Source organism: Pezoporus occidentalis, unplaced genomic scaffold (assembly GCF_034315485.1).
Source record: "Pezoporus occidentalis ecotype Australia unplaced genomic scaffold, CSIRO_AGI_Poc_V1 ctg198, whole genome shotgun sequence".
Classification (NCBI taxonomy): Eukaryota; Metazoa; Chordata; class Aves; order Psittaciformes; family Psittacidae; genus Pezoporus; species Pezoporus occidentalis.
In genome coordinates, this window is record NW_026913833.1 from 1,145,904 (window position 1) to 1,167,031 (window position 21,128).

General features: G+C 49.0%; 1 protein-coding gene across 3 annotated transcripts in view; it reads left to right on the forward strand.

Moving 5' to 3' along the window:
• The window catches only part of ROR1 (receptor tyrosine kinase like orphan receptor 1), a 177,188-nt gene that overhangs the window by 151,601 nt on the left and 4,459 nt on the right, over positions 1–21,128 (forward strand). For 2 of the 3 annotated variants that reach the window (XM_062617571.1, XM_062617573.1), the window contains 4 exons: positions 8,740–8,867; positions 10,340–10,657; positions 12,456–12,701; positions 18,196–18,407. In XM_062617571.1, coding sequence (XP_062473555.1) covers positions 8,740–8,867; positions 10,340–10,657; positions 12,456–12,701; positions 18,196–18,407 — 904 coding nt within the window. The remainder of the gene's footprint in view (positions 1–8,739; positions 8,868–10,339; positions 10,658–12,455; positions 12,702–18,195; positions 18,408–21,128) is intronic. The other variant, XM_062617574.1, reaches the window with a different exon arrangement.

The window sequence follows — 21,128 nt, forward strand, 5'->3', positions numbered from 1 at the left end:
CAGATGTGGATGTGGTCTGATCTGGCCCTGTTCATCCCCTCCCGAGGGCCATTGGACCAGCGGCCTGAGCCCCTGGGGGCAGAGGTGGGTCTAGTCTCACTCAGGGCAAAGCAACTGCAGTGAATTTATGGGGTGAAGCTGATGATCACTCCATCAAAACCTCCTTATCTGCTAGCTTAATGCCTGATGAGAGGTGGATAAGGAACGTGTGCGTGAGATCCTTGCGTGAGGGAATCCAGGAGGAGGGAGGGTGTTTCTCTGTGCAGTACAAAGGTTTGATGGAAGAGGCAGCGTTTAGCACTTGTAATCTTATCCCGCTTGACTGCTCTTCAAAAACATGGCACGTTTTTTTCTCCTCTGCATCTAGAAACTTGGACCAACCAACCTTCCAAATGTAACCTAAAGAGAGCTTTGTCAAACACAGCAGAAGTGCGGGCGGTTTCCTGCCAGTTCCATAACTACGAGCATATGATTTGCATTTCATCTTGAATAATGATGTAAGAAATCTGCCAGGAAAGATCCAAACCCTGTTCCCAGGGTTGTTTCCTAACCAGCTGCAGCTGCTGAGCAAGCGTGCAGGGATGCCCATTGCCTCTCCATTGCCTATAGTAAGGAAGGGGTTGTTATAATGTGTTTAAGAGGAGAAAGAGAAGCTGACATCCAGTTCACTTATTTGTTTAGATCAATATTTAGTCAATATTTAGCTCAAACTCATGGCCACTGTTACTGAGCTTTTCTGAGCAGCTTTTGCATGCCTGAAGTGACTCATTTTGATAGAGATGCTGTAAAACCTTCTGACGATGACAAACACACAGTAATTGCTTCGAAGCATCCTTGCCAAGGGATTAATTGCATGAGAGATGTATTTTCTGCAGCTCCCAAAGCTGTGGGTGCTGCTGCGCCGCCCAGATGAGGTTAGTAGAAAACACATGTCAGCTCTCACCGGTGATGTTTATGTCTCTGCACAAACCTGCCTCTTTTCAGCACCCAAATCCTCTAATGAGGAGTGACTGGGGAAGGGGAGTGCGAGGATGTGCAGCCCTGAGAAACCCTCACACCCTCCAGTTTGGGAAGTTGTGGGATTTGGGGGGGTCAGGGAATTGTGCCTGTCCCAGTTTTAGCAGAGAATGGCCATAATGTGGCCTCAGCCCTGGCTCAGGCCACTCGGTGCCATCCCATCTGCTAAGCCTGCAAAACAGCATCCCAGATTCACATTCATTTTGGATACTTTATCCATTTCTGGATCACTGACATCATGGGGCCTACAGGAAACCTGGAGAGTGGTTTTGGGCAAGGGCCTGTAGGGACAGGCCAAGGGGAATGGCTTTAACCTGCTTGAGGGGAGACTGAGATGAGCTCTTAGGCAGAAGCTCTTCCCTGTGAGGGTGCTGAGGCGCTGGCACAGGGTGCCCAGAGAAGCTGTGGCTGCCCCATCCCTGGCAGTGTTCAAGGCCAGGTTGGACACAGGGGCTTGGAGCAAGCTGCTCCAGTGGAAGGTGTCCGTGCCCGTGGCAGGGGTTGGAGCTGGATGAGCTTTAAGGTCCCTTCCAACCCAAACCATCCTAGGACTGGATGATAAAGCAAAACCCTCCATAACCCCAGCTGCAGAACTGTAGGTGCCTGACTCAGTGTTGAGCCCTGGCTGTGCTGGGCCACTTCCCTGTGCCAGAGTGATGGGGGCTGCGCTCTCTGCTCACACTTCTCTTGGCCCTCTGCAGACAGCAGCCATTTCTCCTTGGAACAGAAGGGTATAAAGCACTTGGTTGTCTGAAGGAGGCACCCTTGGCTGTATTTTCCCATCAGTACACTGCTGCTGGATAGGAATTACTGAGATAAACAGCTCTGACTGGTTTAGTGCTACGGGAGAACTGTTGTTTTTAAAGGAAGACAAACTGCCTTTCACTATGTAAGTGAAAGAAACGTCTGCACAGCCTTCACCCAGGGCCAGAGCTCCTCCAGCTCCACCTGGGAGATCTCACAGATAATACACCGTTTATTTGCTTTAGCTCTTCAAACCAGTTAATCTTCATAAATGAGTCTGGCTTTGCATGCACACCGTAATCCTGTGCTGGCTTTACACAGGCATCGTCCCGTGTCACCAAGTGTTATGATGTCCTTTGCCATGCTGTTATTAAACCCTCACTGACTCGATGGACACTCCCCTGTTGACACTGCTGTCACTTAGAGGTTTGCTTTCCAAAATAATGGTAATCCAACTGACTGACCTAAGGGTAAGTGTGTATCCTGGCAGGCTGGCTTTGGAACAGCGTCAGGAGGGAGGGCAGTGCTCCTGCCACTGCCTTTGGGGCAGTGAAAGCATTTGGGACTATGTCTTGCCTTGTCTTCTGCCTCTCCTTTGCCCTTTTTCACTCAAGATACCCAAATTATTCCTGTATTTACCATAGAATCCAGAAATGGTTTGTGTTGAAGGGACCTTAAAGCTCATCCAGCTCCAACCCCTGCCACGGGCAGGGACACCTTCCATTAGAGCAGGATGCTCCAAGCCCCTGTGTCCAACCTGGCCTTGAACACTGCCAGGGATGGGGCAGCCACAGCTTCTCTGGGCACCCTGTGCCAGCGCCTCAGCACCCTCACAGGGAAGAGCTTCTGCCTAAGAGCTCATCTCAGTCTCCCCTCTGGCAGGTTAAAGCCATTCCCCTTGGCCTGTCCCTACAGGCCCTTGTCCCAAGCCCCTCTCCAGGTTTCCTGCAGCCCCTTCAGGCACTGGAGCTGCTCTCAGGTCTCCCCTTCAGGAGCCTTCTCTTCTCCAGGCTGCCCCAGCCCAGCTCTCTCAGCCTGGCTCCAGAGCAGAGCTGCTCCAGCCCTCGCAGCATCTCCATGGCCTCCTCTGGATATAAACTGGAAATAATTCACGATTCTTTTCTATTGGGTTCTCATTCAAACCCTTTTTAATGCAATAGAAAAAAACAAGGGTAACACAAGAAAGAAATCCGTCCATCCATGGGGTGTGGTGAAATGACCACACAATTACAGCAGCAGTGAAATATGTACTTTTAATACATTGAATATTGTAAAAATAAATACAGCATGATCTCACGAGGTTCAGAGTTTCTATTAATTTATTAAATGCTTGTAAGTGAGCTCAGGGACAAGCCTGGTTACGGGGCTTTTGCTCATCCAGGTTCCTGGCCCTGTCATTGACATTTGCAAGGAACGTGGTTTAGATTCAGGCAATTCCTGGTCATTTAGAAGAACACTGGCAAAGAAGAGTCAGGATGTTGGGAGTGGATTTTGATGGAGAATCTTTCGGAAAGGGTTTGGATTTAGAGAACACAGTGCAGGGATGCGTTTGGGTGAGGTGGGTACCACACAGCTCCTCCACGTTTAGTGTGAGCTGATAAGAAACAGGTTATAAACTGATAGCTGTTGCCTTTCTACTGCTGCAAGCAAGTTCATCTGGTTTGCAAGGGGATGTGCTGGGAGGCAAATCAACCTTTCCATTCACCAGAGCCATGTGGCCAGGAGCAGGTGAGATAAAGAGATCTCTCCTGATATGCCCCATGCATGTGAGGCTGGAAGCACTCTTTGGCTTTCATGTTTACCTCTTCAACATGCCAAAGTCAGGTGGGCTGAAAAAGAATATCCCAGGCGGAAGAGAAAGACCTTGCTGTGCAGTGAGGTTACGCTGAGGAAGCCATTGGGAGGGTCTGGGTGAAAAGGAAAGGGAAGGAGGAGAAGCAGGAGCACACAGCTCAGTTTAGGGCTGGTTTATTACTCAGTTACCATTGCAGTGTGTGACAAGCTGCTGGTGAGCAGGGCTGACAGATGGAAATGCTGCCAGCACAAGCCACAAGAAAGTTAAATGGGGGGAAATGAACCCCAGTGGTGACAGTGGATTCTGTGTCAGTTGTTTGCAGTCTTGTGTGTGTGCTGGGACTTGGTGTCTCCTGGCTCTGTGTAGGTGACTCTTGTTGAGACCTTTGCAGTCTTAAACTGCATGGGAAGGACAGGGTCCTTTTACTCACCCAAGCACTTGCTCATGTTCAGATGTACCTGGGGGGACATGAAATGCCTAAGCACAGGGCTGATCTTTCTGTGCCGCCTCTGTAATCCATAGAAAGAAAGATGCTGCTCAAGTTTGGGCTGTGTGAAGGCCCACTGCATCCCATGTTGATGCAGGCTCTAGTTTAGGTCAGATTACATGAGTGAACTGGTGTGGACACCCTTCAAAGCTCTTACTCAGTCTTCTTTGTGCAATCAGATACTTACAGACACCTGAGTTTAGTGTAAATTTAATCCACGGTGTTATTACTGCATGAAGCCAGAAGTACTGTCGCAGGGGAACTGCAGCGGGATCTGAAAGCAATGGGCAAGCTCCAAGATAAACATCAAGGCTAGAAATATTTCAGAACCTAAATAGAAAACAGAGTGGGAACTGATCCGAAAAGAAATGATCTTGAAACACCACAGTGCTGTGTCACCCGTTGGTCATTCAGACCCAGCATTTGCCTTTTCCTTGTGTAGCATTCGCTGAACAGTCACAGGGGGTTTGTGGCTGGGAGAAGGACTCGGTCCAGGGGCAGCACCCACACCCCAAAACCTGTGCAGTGAAGTTGGGGTTAAACGGCGACACTCCTGCAGGCTGGCATCATAGGATCATTGGAATCCCAGAGTGGGTTCTGTTGATGGGACCTTAAAGCTCATCCAGCTCCAACCCCTGCCACGGGCAGGGACCCCTTCCACTAGAGCAGCTTGCTCCAAGCCCCTGTGTCCAACCTGGCCTTGAGCACTGCCAGGGATGGGGCAGCCACAGCTTCTCTGGGCACCCTGTGCCAGCGCCTCAGCACCCTCACAGGGAAGAGCTTCTGCCTAAGAGCTCATCTCAGTCTCCCCTCTGGCAGCTTAAAGCCATTCCCCTTGGCCTGTCCCTACAGGCCCTTGTCCAAAGCCCCTCTCCAGGCTTCTTGTGGCCCCTTTACGTTTTCACTTTGCTGGCTGCTCTCCTCTGTAGCTCAACAAGGAATTTGCACAAGTGATCAAGTCTGTTACCAGTCAGCAATGCCTGTGGGCTTGATTGACTTCCATTTCATTAGGTCTTAAGCTTATCTGTAAATTTTAACACATCAGTTGCTGAATCAGGCTTGATGTATGTCCTGTTTTGACCTTTTGCTGTGGGTAGATTTGGATCAGGACCATGAAGCAGATACACATTTGAGCACTGGTGCTGTGATTTACTTACAAGAGCATGTGAGGTATGCAAAATGTGAACTATGTGAAAGGAATTGTTGATCTCTGCCTTGATCCCGAGAAACTGATATCTGTGTTTTAAAGCCAAGGTACTGAAGTGGGTGCCAGTTGGCAGCTGGAGGTGGGAAGTGTGTTTATGCCACGTAGGAGCTCCGTGTGCTGCTGTGGGCTCCGTGTCAGGCCACGGCGCAGGGTTTGGATGAATGTCTGATGAGCAGAGGGTGTTCAGGTTAAAGCCATTCCCCTTGTCCTGTCCCTGCAGGCCCTTGTCTAAAGCCCCTCTCCAGGTTTCTGGTAGCCCCTTAAGCCACCGGAAGACTGTTAGAAGGTCTCCCCAGAAGCTCATCCCACCATGAAGAGATGCAGAGGCAAGAAGGAATTTCGTGTGACCCTGGTTGTCTGATGAAGGGTGATATGGAAACAGAGCCAGGGAATGAGATGTGGCCACTTGTTCATTGATGAGCCTGTCCCAGTAACTTCACCACAATAACGTGTCAGCAGCCTATGATCAGGACTCCTATTGTGGGAGCTGCTATTTTGAGCTCCTGATAGCTGTCAGAAGCAATGGATGAACCTCACAACCCAGTGCTCCCCTTCTTTATCACCATGCCCTGGTCTCAGGGCTCTTTCTGTCTTACTCTGATGCTGCTGTTCCTTTCATGTCATTTATGCTGCTGCCCCATTCTGGAGCTGGTTTCCAAAACAATTCCAAGTCGTGCCTGCTCCAGTTGAACCACTCATCTCATGTTTCACCTCTGTGAATTCCAGGCTGGCACGCAGCCCTTAGGGGCAGGGGTGGTGCGATCTGGGCTCTCCTCTTTAATCCCCGCCTTCAAGATTCTCTCCAAAATCCCGCTCCTGGGGGCATTTCCATCCTGGAAAACTGATGTCCCTGCTCGCTTTGCTGTGTGCAGCTATCGTGGTTAAATCTTTAGTTCAAAGGTGAGCTTCAGAGTGAGCTTTGCTTTGGTGATGCGTTGTGTTCCTCCTGGTTTTGTCTTGTCTGGTTGCGCGCTTAAATTGCAATGCTTGATCACCTTCAAGAGCAGTTGCTGTTGGTTGTAGTCCAGTAGTTAAATTCTATGATAAATTATGATAAATTAGTCTGTGATAAATTATGGTAAATTATGGTAAAATGGCAGTGTTCAAGGCCAGGTTGGACGGAGCCTTGGGTGACCTGGTGTAGTGGGAGGTATCCCTGCCCGTGGCAGGGGGGTTGGAAGTGGATGATCTTATGGTCCTTTCCAACCCTAACTATTCTATGATTCTAAATAATAAATGAATAATAAATTACATCCTATTGATGAGAAGATGGAGAATTGACCTCCAGAGCCTGCAGTAGCTATTGTGGGGGTTTGGCTCCGGTTTCAGGTATTTCATTTTCTCTTCAAGAACCAACGGGGTAAAACTACTCTCACCAGGGCTGACTCCATGCAGAAACACACGGATGTGGTTGTGTCTGTCTTTTGTATCTTTGTTGGCTGAATACTCTCTGTTATCTGAGGCATCTCAGCCTACCATTGCTGTAGTTAATGAAGAGTTTAACTGTCAGTTTAAAGGTTGCACTTTTGCAATCCGGTTTTTTATGTACTTGGGAACATCTTGGGACCATCATCCAATGGAGCCTGGACCCCTTCCCGTTGATTTCTCAACTGATGGGAGATGTCTGTGGAAGGAGGTTTCCATCTCCACCATCCCTCCTTCCCACCCCGCTGTCTTCACAGCTGTAAATTCCTGCAGTTAATTCATGGAGCCTGGATCCCTCCCTGTGGAAAACAGCGCTACATGAATCCAGGGACAGTGCTCTGGAGCGGGTAGCTCAGGAGCGCTGGGAGATGCTTGGGGTGTCCTGGAAGCCAATCCTAGCACTTCTTCCCACTAATCCCATTAGCTCTCCCCGGCTGCTGTGCTGGGGAGCCTGGCTGCTGGCTGGCTGCTTCCTCTAAGCCATGCACACAATGAATGGGGGACTTCAAAGAGGCTAAATGCAATTTGCATTTCCAAGCTCTCACAGCCAAGGTCTTCAGGAGGGGATGAAAGTGTCTTTTGTTAACCTTAATGGCAGAGTTGATTAAAAAAGCTCAGATTTTTCCCCGTTAAGGCATAGTCTGATTCCACTGTGCAGCATCTGGGGGAGGATGAGCTCTGCTAAAAGAAGAGCACACAAAGAAAGTAACCTGTTGCCTTGCCAGCTGTGGCCATAGTCAGGGATATTCCAGGATCAAGCTTCCCAGTTTGAGAGCTGGGTAGTAGCTGTCTCAGGTGGGGACCAGCATCACTAACAAAGGAATTATCAGCAGCTTTTCATGAAGCATCTCTCTTTCCCCAGGTGTCTCTTTCCAGAAAATGGGTTCCAAATATTTCCCACTGGATTCTCAAAGCAAAAGGGCTGATTCGCACATGTTTCAGTGATCATGTGTGCAGACCCCTCCTCAAAACGTCCATAGAGCTATCTGTTGTGTGCCAGCACTTAACTGTTGGTTATCTGTTCCAAATGAGCAGTGACTGGTCTGGTCTTCAGAGGTTTAGTAATTTCCTTTCTTTGCTTTGTTTGAAGAATATTGGCAAATAATTTCACATCTGGATTTATGTATTAAATGTCTCCTACATTGCATAAAACAAAGCACCTAATGAAAGAAATCTGTCTCTTTAACTCCTGTCTTAGCTTGGGTTCTGTTTTAGCCATAACTGTTACCACACTCATGGAAGACTGTAGAAACATTTCCTATTTCAAGGGTATCAGTCCTGGGAGTGGTTTGGTTTCTTATATACGCTTGAAGTTCTGTCTCTTGCTAGCATGACTCTTCCTGCTGGGTTTATCAATATCAAGTACAAGTTTGATTTGATTCAAAGGCAGGCAACAGCACATTGGCTGCTTTAAAGAAATAGAAATCTTTATTTTTCAGGCAGTTTATGTTTTCCCTGGGTAAAAGCAACCTGCTCTAGTGGAAAGTGTCCACACCTGAGGCAGGGGGTTGGAACTGGATGAGCTTTAAGCTCCCTTCCAACCCAAATCATTCCAGGATTCTGTGATTCCTGGATAGAGGCTTCCCTCTCATGCGAAGAGCATTCATTTCATACAACATTAATGCATATTCTGGCTAACCTGAAATGCCATTCACTGTTTTTACCATACAGCTGATGGCTTTTTATATTCAAGATCTTATCGAATGTAAAGGTGTTATCCCTATGTTCACTTTGGGCACATTTGTGGGATACTAAAAACTACCTGCAGCAGTGTGAGAATCCTTGAAGGCTCAAACCATTCAAGGCACAAAGCCTGTGCTGTGCCCGCTGCACTACCTAAAGACCATATAATCCCTTATCACAGGCTCTCACTGGAGGGGCAGGCAGCCTGTGGGCTCCCGCGCTGGGGAGCATCACCCAGAACGAATCGCAGAGCGCAGGACAAACACAGAGAGCCCCTCACATCAGCCCCTCATAATGCAAGTGCCAGCTCCCTGGAGTGCCATTTTGTTGCCAAATCACATGGGAAGTGTTTCACCCCTTTGTGTTTATGATTGGTTTCAGTGATGAGTATGAAGAGGACGGGTTCTGCCAGCCCTACAGGGGGATCGCCTGCGCGCGCTTCATTGGAAACCGAACCATTTACATGGAGTCTTTGCATATGCAAGGGGAAATAGAAAATCAGATTACAGGTGGGTCAAAACTGCGCTTGCTGCTTCTCCACAAAGCTGCCTTTTCCCAGAAAGCTCCTCGAGTTTATCAGCTGCAGCACTACGCGTTTGCTCTTTATCCCCTCTTGCCATGAGCCCATCACAAAGCTCACCAGGAGTCCTGCATTGTGCAGTGGCAGTGGCAGGAGCCATCTGAAGAGTGACAGTCTGAGCAGCCTTCGTGGCTCTGCTCATCCAGCTCTCCCAAAAGAAACTAGAAGAGGATTTTCCCAGTGGAAGGGACTGTGTATTTACAGCTCTTGGGGGTCTCACAGCCAGGCTTCCTGTGCTGCTGTTACCCAAGCAGATTTTAAAAGCCAAAGGAGACCAAACTTGCTGGGTATTTACCTGGTTGAGATCATTTAGGTGCTGGAAGGGGCTATATAAATAATCCTGCAGGTAGTGGTTTTCCTTCAGATGTAGTAACGAACCCATTTTTGTTTATTTTGTGGGCGATGCTGTGCTGATGAGGGTGCTGAAATCAAACTGAGGCCTCACAGATAACATGATACTTACGTATTTTTAATATAAGCTAACCTTGGTCAATCCTAGCCACAGCAGTCATCTCTTCTATATTCAGATGATTTCTTGGTGTCAGAATATTCCAAATTTCTCTTCCCCCCTAGAGTGGGGGGGGGAGGTGTCTTCAAACACTGACAGCATTGCAAGAAAGGCTTTTGCATCACTCTCAGGAAAGGCCAATAGTTTCTGTACAGCCAGAGGTCCATAATGCTACACAGTTTTGTATGAGAAGTCATTTGGGGTAGTAGAAGAAGGACTTTTCACTGTGGCCTGTAGGGACAGGCCAAGGGGAATGGCTTTAACCTGCCAGAGGGGAGACTGAGATGAGCTCTTAGGCAGAAGCTCTTCCCTGTGAGGGTGCTGAGGCGCTGGCACAGGGTGCCCAGAGAAGCTGTGGCTGCCCCATCCCTGGCAGTGTTCAAGGCCAGGTTGGACACAGGGGCTTGGAGCAAGCTGCTCTAGTGGAAGGTGTCCCTGCCCGTGGCAGGGGTTGGAGCTGGAGGAGCTTTAAGGTCCCTTCCAGCCCAAACCAGGCTGGGATTCCATGCTCTTCCATGAAGGTACTGATGATGTCATCCTGCAGGACTTTTGTTTTTAACCTGTTGGGCAAAAGACATCCAAATAGTCTATGACTTTGCAAACCAATATAAATTATTTTGGGGGAAAAAAGTGTATCATTAGGTTTGGGGTTTTGGTAACTAGCTCAATATTAATCCCATGTTGAAAGCCAGATGTATTTTCTCCATCAGTGAAATCAGCATCGCTAATAACTTCTAATGTAATCAGTGCTGGGTATTTCTGCAAGGCCTGTTCATCACCTGCACTTCTGAAAGTCATGGCTGTAGTGGGAAGCCAGGGTTACCCTGGGAAGGCAAAAGCATAGCAATATAATTCCCTCCGGATTAAGTAAAATCCTTTTGTGTATTTCACAGCTGCCTTCACCATGATTGGCACCTCCAGCCATTTGTCGGATAAATGCTCCCAGTTTGCCATCCCCTCGCTGTGCCATTACGCCTTTCCCTACTGTGATGAGACTTCCTCGGCTCCCAAGCCCCGAGACCTGTGCCGGGATGAATGTGAAATTCTGGAGAATGTCCTGTGTCAGACTGAGTATATATTTGCAAGATCTAATCCCATGATTCTGATGAGATTAAAGCTGCCCAACTGCGAAGATCTTCCGCAGCCGGATAGCCCTGAAGCTGTCAATTGTATCCGGATTGGGATTCCAATGGCAGATCCCATCAATAAAAGTAAGTGAAAAACTGCCTCTTCATTAGGGACTGTAGTGACAGGACAAGGGGTAACGGGTTCAAACTTAAACAGGGGAAGAAGTTTAGATTGGATCTAAGGAGGAAATTCTTTCCTGTGAGGGTGGTGAGGCACTGGAATGGGTTGCCCAGGGAGGCTGTGAATGCTCCATCCCTGGCAGTGTTCAAGGCCAGGTTGGACAGAGCCTTGGGTGACCTGGTTTAGTGTGAGGTGTCCCTGCCCATGGCAGGGGGGTTGGAACTGGATGATCTTCAGGTCCTTTCCAACCCTAACTATTCTCTGATTCTGTGTGTAAAATACCACTGTGAAAAGGTTGGCTGTAAGGGCTTGTGCATCCCTGTTGGAGCTGGAGCCTGGGTTTGAAAGCTCACAGACAGCGTGCTCTCAGAGTACCTCAATCCCACACTTCTCCCCAAAATGGCCCAAAGTGGGTAGAAATACTTCTCAATTTTTTAATTTAGCTGCCTATGGGCTCACATTTAGATGCTCTTTGTTGGTTTCAGGTCTTTTCTTCTTAATATAAAGCAGGAAACATTTGAATACTGAGGAGCATCAGTAGCTTCAGCTTCCCTGTCCTCCCACAGCAGCCCAATGTGCTCCACCAAGGCCAGGGGTGCAGCACAGGGGTGCTGTCAGGAGGAACATTCACAGGGGCGAGGTCTGTGGCTGTCCCTAATACAGCCTGATTTTAGGCATTGGCTGAGCTCCCTCTTTGATCAGGCTGGGCTGCAGCCTGTTCACAGCCCTTATACATCTGAGTAGTCAAATATAAAACGTGGCTCCCACAAATTCTCCACCTTCATATGAAAATAATGGCTGCAATTCAGGTTCCCACTGTAGTTTTTACTTCTTTTGTGTATCTTATATTAAAAACGCTTGGCATAAGCTGTTTTCATTACAGAAGCATAAGCTTTAAATCCTCCCAGGAATGTGAATGCAAAGCAGGCCCTGCCTTACAGCCGCAGCAAATTGGGAGCCCGTGCTCCCAACCTGGGTTTCCCGGCCCTGGGCCAGCAGCAGTGTGCTGGGGCTGGGGGATGCCAGCAGCTCATCACCCTCGAGTGCTGCAGGGTCTGCCTTGGCACTGCCACCACAAGCCATGGCTTTGGGTTATTATCCAGTGTGTGCTTGAGCCCAGAACCACCACCACCCCCCATGTGCTGGGCTTCACCCCCAGAGCGTGAGCAGCAGCTCAGGGAGGGGATCCTGCCCCTCTGCTGCGCTCTGGGGAGACCCCCCCCCTGCAGCCCTGATCCAGCTCTGGGGCAGCAGCACAAGAGGGATGTGGAGCTGTTGGAGCGAGGCCAGAGGAGGCCATGGAGATGCTGCGAGGGCTGGAGCAGCTCTGCTCTGGAGCCAGGCTGAGAGAGCTGGGCTGGGGCAGCCTGGAGAAGAGAAGGCTCCTGAAGGGGAGACCTGAGAGCAGCTCCAGTGCCTGAAGGGGCTGCAGGAAAGCTGGAGAGGGGCTTGGGACAAGGGCCTGTAGGGACAGGCCAAGGGGAATGGCTTTAACCTGCCCGAGGGGAGACTGAGATGAGCTCTTAGGCAGAAGCTCTTCCCTGTGAGGGTGCTGAGGCGCTGGCACAGGGTGCCCAGAGAAGCTGTGGCTGCCCCATCCCTGGCAGTGCTCAAGGCCAGGTTGGACACAGGGGCTTGGAGCAAGCTGCTCTAGTGGAAGGGGTCCCTGCCCGTGGCAGGGGCTGGAGCTGGAGGAGCTTTAAGGTCCCTTCCAACCCAAACCACTCCCTTATTCTATGGTTATCATTTATTGTTTTCCAGATCACAAGTGCTACAACAGCACGGGAGTCGATTACCGGGGCACGGTGAGCGTGACCCGGTCGGGGCGGCAGTGCCAGCCGTGGAACTCGCAGTACCCCCACACTCACACCTTCACTGCCATCAGGTACCCCGAGCTCAACGGGGGCCACTCCTACTGCCGCAACCCAGGAAACCAGAAGGACGCCCCGTGGTGCTTCACCTTAGATGAGAACTTTAAGTCTGAGCTTTGTGACGTCCCGGCTTGTGGTAATTACTGACCTTTTCTATGTTACATTTCAGAGCAAAAAGGGGAACCTCTTTGTCACATCCTGTGCTGCAAACCAGGAGCTCAGGGGAGCTGTGCTCAGTGTCTTTCTTGAATCCCCGAGAAGAGAGCTGTAAGAAAGGCTAACTCCAGTGTTTGTAGCTAAAGCCACAGCAATAGTAATATTTTACTAGGGAAAACTCCGGAAGGCGATGAAGCAGCAGCGTGCTGCCAGCATGAGCATCCCAAGCTTTCTGGGTTGCCGCAATGAGCAGTGCAGCTCCTTACTCCAAATTAAATCATAGAAGCATAGCATTGTTTCAGTTGGAAAAGCCCTTTAAGCTCACTCAGTCCAACCATTCCCCAGCACTGCCATGGCCACCACTGACCCATGGCACTGAGGCCTCGTCTCCACAATGTGTGAACACTTGCAGGGACGGTGCCTGCAGCCCTGCCCTGGGCAGCCTGTTCCAATGCCTGAGCACCCTCTGGGGCAGGAATTGTTCCTCAGCTCCATCTAAACCTGCCCTGGGGCAGCTTGAGGCCGTTTCCTCTTGTCCTGTCCCTTGTTCCTTGGGAGCAGAGCCCAGCCCCTCCTGGCTCCATCCTCCTCTCAGGCACTTGTAGGCAGCCATCAGGTCCCCCCTGAGCCTTCTCTTCTCCACACTGAACCCCCCAGCTCCCTCATCCCTTCCCCATCACCCTTGTGCTCCAGGCCCTGCACCAGCTCTGCTGCCCTTCTCTGGCCCCGCTCCAGCACCTCAATGTCTCTCTTGTAGTGAGGGGCCCAGCACTGAAGAAAGGGTTTGAGATGCACATGATACAGCCCAGACTGTCTGCCTTTCCCCTGATCGACTCTTTCAGTAAGAAGATAATTTAGATCCCATTTTGGCATCGATTCCCATCTTTCCATTAATTGAAAAAGACTTTGGAGCAGGCTCAGAACATGCCTCACAGCAGGAATGTTCATAACCATAACCAGAAATAATTTAATTTGGGTCTGGCTATGGAACAGGAACATCACAAGGTATCTCCTTTCCAAGGGGAAAAAAGGTAACGTTACTGTGACAGCTTGGAGGCAACAGAAAATTCTGTGTGAACCCTTGTACCATGGATTTCCAGAGCATTTCTGGGTGCATTTCTGGCATGTCCATCCCAATAGTTGTATTTTTGCCTTGGCATGCCGTCAATATTGTTATTTCTAAGTGCAGATAAAACAATTAGGCACCATTTGTTCCAGTCTTCCATCCACTTCCCCCTGGTGACAGAAAAGCAGAATGAAATGAGAGCCGAATCACCATTTCTGATCATTTTGCAAAGCCAAAATGCAGCCAGGGTGGTGGTGGAAATACACACTTAAGAGGAGGCTCTGGCACGAGCATCTCTTTGTTAAACAGGGCCTGAGCTCGGTTTGCATCTATTAAAATGGTTCTTAATAAACCAAGCAAAATGGGGAACATTTTATAACCACTTTGTGGATCAGCACCAACAGTGCAGCTTCTGTGAGCTGATTCTGCCCGCTCGTGGCTTGGATGGGTGTGCTCTGCTGGGGAAAACACTGGCTGGGTGGATGAGCCCAAAGAGTGGTGATGGATGGTGTTCAGTCCAGTTGGTGCCTGGTCACAAGTGGTGTTCCCCCGGCCTCAGCACTGGCACTGGTTCTGTTTAATGTCCATATCAATGGTCTGGACAAGGGGTGCAAAGGCACCCTCAGTGTGTTTGCAGATGACACCAAGTTGGCTGAGAGTGTTGATGTGCTGGAGGTAGCAGGGCTCTGCAGAGGGATCTGGATGGGCTGGATCAATGGGCCAAGGGCAGTTGTTAGAGGTTCAACAAGACTCAGTGCTGGGTCCTGCACTTGAGCCACCACAGCCCCATGGAACGCTCCAGGCTTGGGGAATTGTGGCTGGAAACTGCTCATGGAAAAGGACCTGGGGATGTTGGTCAACAGTGGCTGAACATGAGCCCCTTGTGCCCAGGTGGCCAAGGCCAACAGCACCCTGGCCTGGATCAGCACCAGTGCGGCAGCAGGACCAGGGCAGGGATTGTGCCCCTGCACTGGGCACTGGGGAGGCTGCACCTCGGATCCTGTGTTCAGCTCTGGGCCCCTCACTGCAGGAGAGACATTGAGGTGCTGGAGCGGGGCCAGAGAAGAAGAAATTTCTCTGTCAGGAGGGTTGTCAAGTTTTGGAACAGGCTGCCCAGGGAAGTGGGATTCACCCTCCTGGAGGTATTTAAAAGACACGTAGATGTGGCACTGAGGGCCAGGGCTTAGTGGATCGACGGCAGTGCTGGGTTAACAGTGGGACTTGATGGTCTTAAAGGTCTTTTCCAACCTAAACAACTCCATGACTCTGTGTGCACTTTTGAGAGTCCTGTGTCTCTTGCTTTGATTTCAGTACATCCAACTTCAGATCTTTCTCTCGTTAATTAGATGCAGTGCTAGACTGACTACACAAGAGCCGTTCAATCTGTATAAACTGTTCCAAAGATCCTTTTCAGCCCTTTAGTACAAAAATCTGGAGCTAAGCAGCAGCTGGCAGGACTCCCCTTGGCTTATTCCCAGCTCTTGGCTCTCCACCGCGGGAGCTGCAGACTGGGCTGGGCTGGGTGAGGAGACATGGCTCAGCCACAGGGGGTTTGGGCAAGCTCAGGGGTCTCTTGGAGCTCCACCACCAGCGATGCTGTTGAGCCGTACTCCACTGCAGTGTCACCGTACAGCCTTTCAGCCGTGTGCTTTTGGTGTTACCCACAACTTCTGGGTAATTGGATCATTTAGAGTTGATGGAAGGGGGCTCTTTGCCAGGCCCCCTTAAATGGGCTCCGAGATCCCAGGACTGGCTCAGTCTTTTGATCTGAAGTAGCTGAAAGCAGGCCACTTTTGGCTGTGTTGCAAAAAGTCTCTGATTTGATTGTTTTGCTAGATAATAAATGAGATAGGCTGGCTGGCTTGAAGCATTTCTGACAAGGGTTTTAATCACCTCTCACCACTGCCTTAAATGGTACTCACTGTACAGCTGGGTTAGTGGCATTATTCTAAATGCAGACAAATAGAGCTGTATCAGGTGAGTCGGAATTGAATTGTTAAAGGCTAATCTGCATATTCAGTCCAAAACACCATGTGGGGCTTTGCATTCTGCTGGCTTTGCACTGGCTGAAAGAGCCATTGCAGGCACATTTTAATGAGTATTGTGCATTCTACCTCACCAGGACATGCCGCGATGGGAAATGGATTTAATTAGGGTGGCTCCCAAGAAACCTATTAACCTAATGAGGCTTCACAGTGAGGGCTGCTGCTGAGTAAGAATAATCATTGCCTTTAAGTGGAATAGCTCAGGTGATGAACTAGTGCCCAGGTCTCCGTCTGCCTCGTGCTGATGCTTTCTTCTTTCTTCAACTGTATCTTTCAGATGTCTCACAAGCTGCAATAGGTTTGTTTCATCAAAGTTTGAATATAGGCAGATGTGAAACACGGAGTAATTCGAGCATGAGCCTTAGCAAAGCAAACATAAGAAGGTTTTGAAGGAGAGGGGACAGGCACTGATTGTGTGTCCATGCTGGAGAGCAGCAGCCCAGCAAGGAGACTCACAGTGGATCCGTGCTGTAGAGCTGGACGTTCACTGAAGGCAGGGTGAGAGCACGCACTGCCGGGCACAGGGAGGCTGTGATGGGGATGGTGCTTTAGTCCTCTCGTGTTTCCCAGAGGCCATAGAGGTATTTGGAGTACCTCTCCTCTCAATTGAAAACCAGATGGCACAACTTAATCTAAACAGAATGGTCAGAAAGGAGCGTGGGGGAGCGGGACAGCGTGAGCCTGGAAGAGGAGAGGGGTTATGCAAAGTGACATCCAGAGCCATTTGAACTTTGCCTCTGTCACAATTTGAGTCCAGCCCAAGCTTCAGATCAAGTTCATGTTTAATTAAGCGCATAAAAGAGAGCTGTGTGGGCCGCTAAGCGCTCCTACAAATCCAGCCTGGAAAACACAGACAAACAAACTGAAATGACCCTGTAGGAATAATAAAACTTTCCCTGTTGTGCCAGAATCCGCTCAGGCTGATGCAGCCGCAGACATTCACCACCTCCCTCGGAAACAGCCAGGCTGCAGCCACCAGTGCTGCAGCTCCACGGCATCCTCAGAGTCCCCGGGGTGCCCAGCAGTTAGTGTGTTAATCTGTGTGTCATTATACCCTGAACTCGGTGAATGCTGCTGGGAAATGCCAGGGCAGAGCAGGCTGCAGCGTCCCCGTGCTCAGGGGAAGGTACGTCCTTGTCAGCGCTAGCCGGGTGCTGCGTGAACACAGGAGCTGCTTCCCAAAGGCTCCCTGTCCTCTCGCACTGCACCTTCCCTCTAGCAATGTGCCCTGTGAAACCAGAGCCACGGAGGGAGGTGAGTGCCCGATGTCCCAGCTACGCTGGGCAGTGGGAGAAGAGGGTTTCATCTTTCTGTAAGGAATCACTCCTTAGCTGTGAGAAGAGCTGTGTGTGGAGGGAGCAAACGTCGCAGCTGGCATTCACACTGTGTTACATAAACCACCTTCCCAACCTCTTCTGGACCCTTCTTTTTCATCCATGCTCTGGCTTTCCTTTCAACTGTCATTGCTGGGTCCTTTGTGCCAGCGTTTGCCACCCTGCTCGGATTCCACCCTGTTGATATGTAGTTGGTAGAGGGGTGGGTTTTCCCATTAGCCCAGTAATCCTATTAAGACCAAGTCTTCAGGATGTAAGATTTTAAGATTATGCCGCAGCTTTTGTCTGTGTTCAGACTTTCTGAACCCCTTTCCTGACTTCCTGGGATAAAAACCAGGGCTGCTCTCTATTTCTTACCATTTCCATGCATTTTGCCCAGTTTTCCAGGTGTTCTCCTTTTCTTCTGCTCTAGAATCCCTAATTATCCTGCTCCTGTACCTGAAACTAACAAGAAAATAGGTTTTAAGTTGCGTATTTGTTCAGTGCTCTGGGTGGCCACGCAAATGCTTTGGCCAATGTTAAGAGATGGTGAGAAGACGGAAACGGGTAATAAACAGGGAAATAAAACTATCCTTTTCAACAGCTCCCCACGTTTTGGTTGGATTAGGGAAACTATGGCACCAAACCCTAATACACATATTAAAATAAGGAGTCCATAATCCCACCAGAGCCTTTCTTCCATAAGCTGTTTTAGAAACTCTGTTTTCTGTGGATCTGTATTAGACCATTACTTCATTTCACAAGCAGCAGCCACCTCGCAGTATTCAGCTATTCCATGACCCTAAGGAGGTTTGAACTGACACGCTGCAGGGAAATTGTTCCTGGCCATTCTGTGTCCTTACAGAAATGTTATTCCACAAAATGAATAGTGCTTTTAATAGTAAGGAAATAAAACAGCATTCAAGGTGGATTGCAGTGGTATTACCCGGATGTTCTGTTCTTAACACTTCTAGCTGACCCAGGGGTGTATGGTGACACTGTGGGATACATCACTCATTGTTATGTTATGTTTTCTTTTCTCTGAACCAGATTACAAGGATTCCAAGGAAAAGAATAAAATGGAAATCCTGTATATCCTGGTGCCAAGTGTTACTATTCCCCTGGCCATTGCCCTGCTCTTCTTCTTCATCTGCATCTGTCGCAACAACCAGAAGTCATCCTCCCCTCCTGTTCAAAGGCAGCCTAAGCACGTGAGAGGGCAGAACGTGGAGATGTCAATGCTCAACGCCTATAAACCAAAGGTAATCCCTCATTTCTGCTTCAGCATTTGCTGTCAGTAAAGGCAGGGAGTGAAATGCTTTGATCAACTCAGTGCTGAAATATTAAGCTCATTTCCAACCTCCAGTTTCTGCCGGTGCCTTTAGCTGGGGTTTTTCTGAGGACTTCTCTCAGCAGCAGCATCCCAAGTATGCTGGATCTGTGGAGGTAATTCCCATGTGTCTGTGGATCTGAATAAATAGGAGCTGGAGTGATTTGTGAGAAAGAAATCAACCCATTACTGACGCATCTCTAAATCACCTCATTTGAGTTGGAAATAGTGCAGATAAAGACGTGCTTCAGCATTTTCTCAAGAGGGTCTCCTCATGGGTCTGCTGCGGTCAGATGTCATCTTTCACTCGGCTGAAATCACTTTGGAAAGACATTTTCCTGTTATGTTTTCCAAGCTCATCCATTCTCTCAGTCAAGAAGAGAAATGACCAAAGCAGAGCCTCAGGAAGCTGCCTGCAGCTCACACCAGTGCAGCTCATGCAGGGCAGCTCTTGGTGCTGGTGTTGTTTTGCTTCACTTTAGTCCCAGGCTCATGAAGAAGTCTTTAAGATCATTGAAGGTTTGAGCATGATTAACCCGGAGCTCCTTGTTTATAGGCAAGGCAGCCCCTCTCCAAACCTGCATCACCCGTTCCAGGGCCGTAACTTCCTTCTGCCACCTACAGGCAGAATCATGCTCGGGAAAGAGGATTTGCCTTGGTTTTCACACCGTGCCAATTCCCTTCAGCAACCTGGTGGAGATGGAATCATAGAATATTGCTCTTTTGAAGCATTTCAGAGTGAAAATCAGTATCTATAAGTAATTCAAATAGACCCTGTGTATCTGAAACAGGCATGCCTTGGGGTAAGCTCTTATTTTTGTTAGAAAATGACATAGCAAAATGAGTCCAAATTCTGATTTTCCTGGGTTTCGGCAGTGGGAACTCAAGCCTTCAAGTGTTGCTGCTGTAGGGATTCTTTCAGCAGAGATAATCCCTTGGCATCAGGAAAGGTCACACTTGTACTTCAGGAGCTGTGTTCTCCATTTCTTAGTCAATTCTGGAATAGTTTTCTTCTTGGGGTCAATAGAGCAGCTACAGGATCCTGCTAGGGCTTGCTATAGAACATCAAGTTTATGGAATTATAAAGTGTCAAGGGAGACCTTAGAGCAGCTCCCAGTGCCTAAAGGGACAGATGACAAGAAATCTGGAGAGGGGCTTTGGACAAGGGCCTGTAGGGCCAGGCCAAGGGGAATGGCTTTAACCTGCCAGAGGGGAGACTGAGATGAGCTCTTAGGCAGAAGCTCTTCCCTGTGAGGGTGCTGAGGCGCTGGCACAGGGTGCCCAGAGAAGCTGTGGCTGCCCCATCCCTGGCAGTGCTCAAGGCCAGGTTGGACACGGGGGCTTGGAGCAAGCTGCTCTAGTGGAAGGGGTCCCTGCCTGTGGCAGGGGTTGGAGCTGGAGGAGCTTTAAGGTCTCTTCCAACCCAAACCAGTCTGGGATTCTATGAATTAGGTTATAAAGGAGAGTCTTTTAAGTCAGTGATAGCAGTAAAACCGCTGGGCAGCTGAGCTGGAAAACACAGTGCTGCTTTTGCCCATTACTAACCCACACTGCTTACAGCAATGTTTTTCCAAGCATAATGCTAGCACCAGCATTCCTGGTTTAAATAGTGTTGCAGGCTCTGGGTGCTGGTGTTGTGATGCCATCAGGAATGTTGTGCAGGGTTTTGGGTAGTCTGACAGAGTTTGGTCTATGGTTATATTTTAACTCCTCATTCCTACTCACACTGGCCCAGTGAATTTATCTTCATTTTCCTTTCAAGTTCTTAATTCCAGCTTTCAGGTGCAGCTTAGAGCAGCTGCGTGTCAAAATGTGGATGCAGATAATAAGAGATAAGAATGATGCAGAAATTAATAAGACAGAATCATTTCATTAGGTAGGTGTCAAAACAGCATCTTGCATCCAGCCTGCATTGTTACATTGGATTTGCTTCTGGATCCCCATTCTACTGCATATTTGGGGTACAGTCTTAGCTAAAGTGAAGATAATGGTAGCATCGGTGTCACTTCAGTGAGGTCACAGTTTCCACCTAAACTGCCGATGCCTTTTGCACACAGGAGGAAAGCAGCTTGCCCAGCAATGTCTGCAAATATAGACCAAGCCATTTTCTTTTTATGTTCCAAGTCACATGCTGCAAAAAGCTTTCCATCATATTCCTGCTCATTCTGTGTTTTCCCGCTGGGAAAGGCGGCTCTCCCTGTCTCAAGTGTTTTGATTGCCTTTCAAACAAAACAGTAAAAGAAAGGAAGTAGAATCCTACTTTTAAATACAGTATCCAGTATTAATGTCAACTTTGGGTAAAAACACGCCGAGGCTTCCAGCTCCAACAGAGGTAGGTGTGTGTTTGCTCATACAACTCCAAACGTTAGTATTTCATCCCAAGGCCTGTTTCAGTTTTAGGGGGTTTTAATTGCCTTCAAAAAATACCATAAATGAAGCTTGTCATGTCATTCACCTAATGGAAGGAGCTGATAAAGAGATAGAGGCGGTGGGCTTCGCTCTTGCTGCTCTCCTTTGTACTGGGTTTACTTTGGCGTGCTGCCCCGTATGTATTTTACACTTCTTTCCATTTTGTACACCCATGTCTGACAAATGCTTGTCAAACAAAACCTAAGCAGATTTATAACCGCTTCGCTTGAAATGAGCCCTTCCT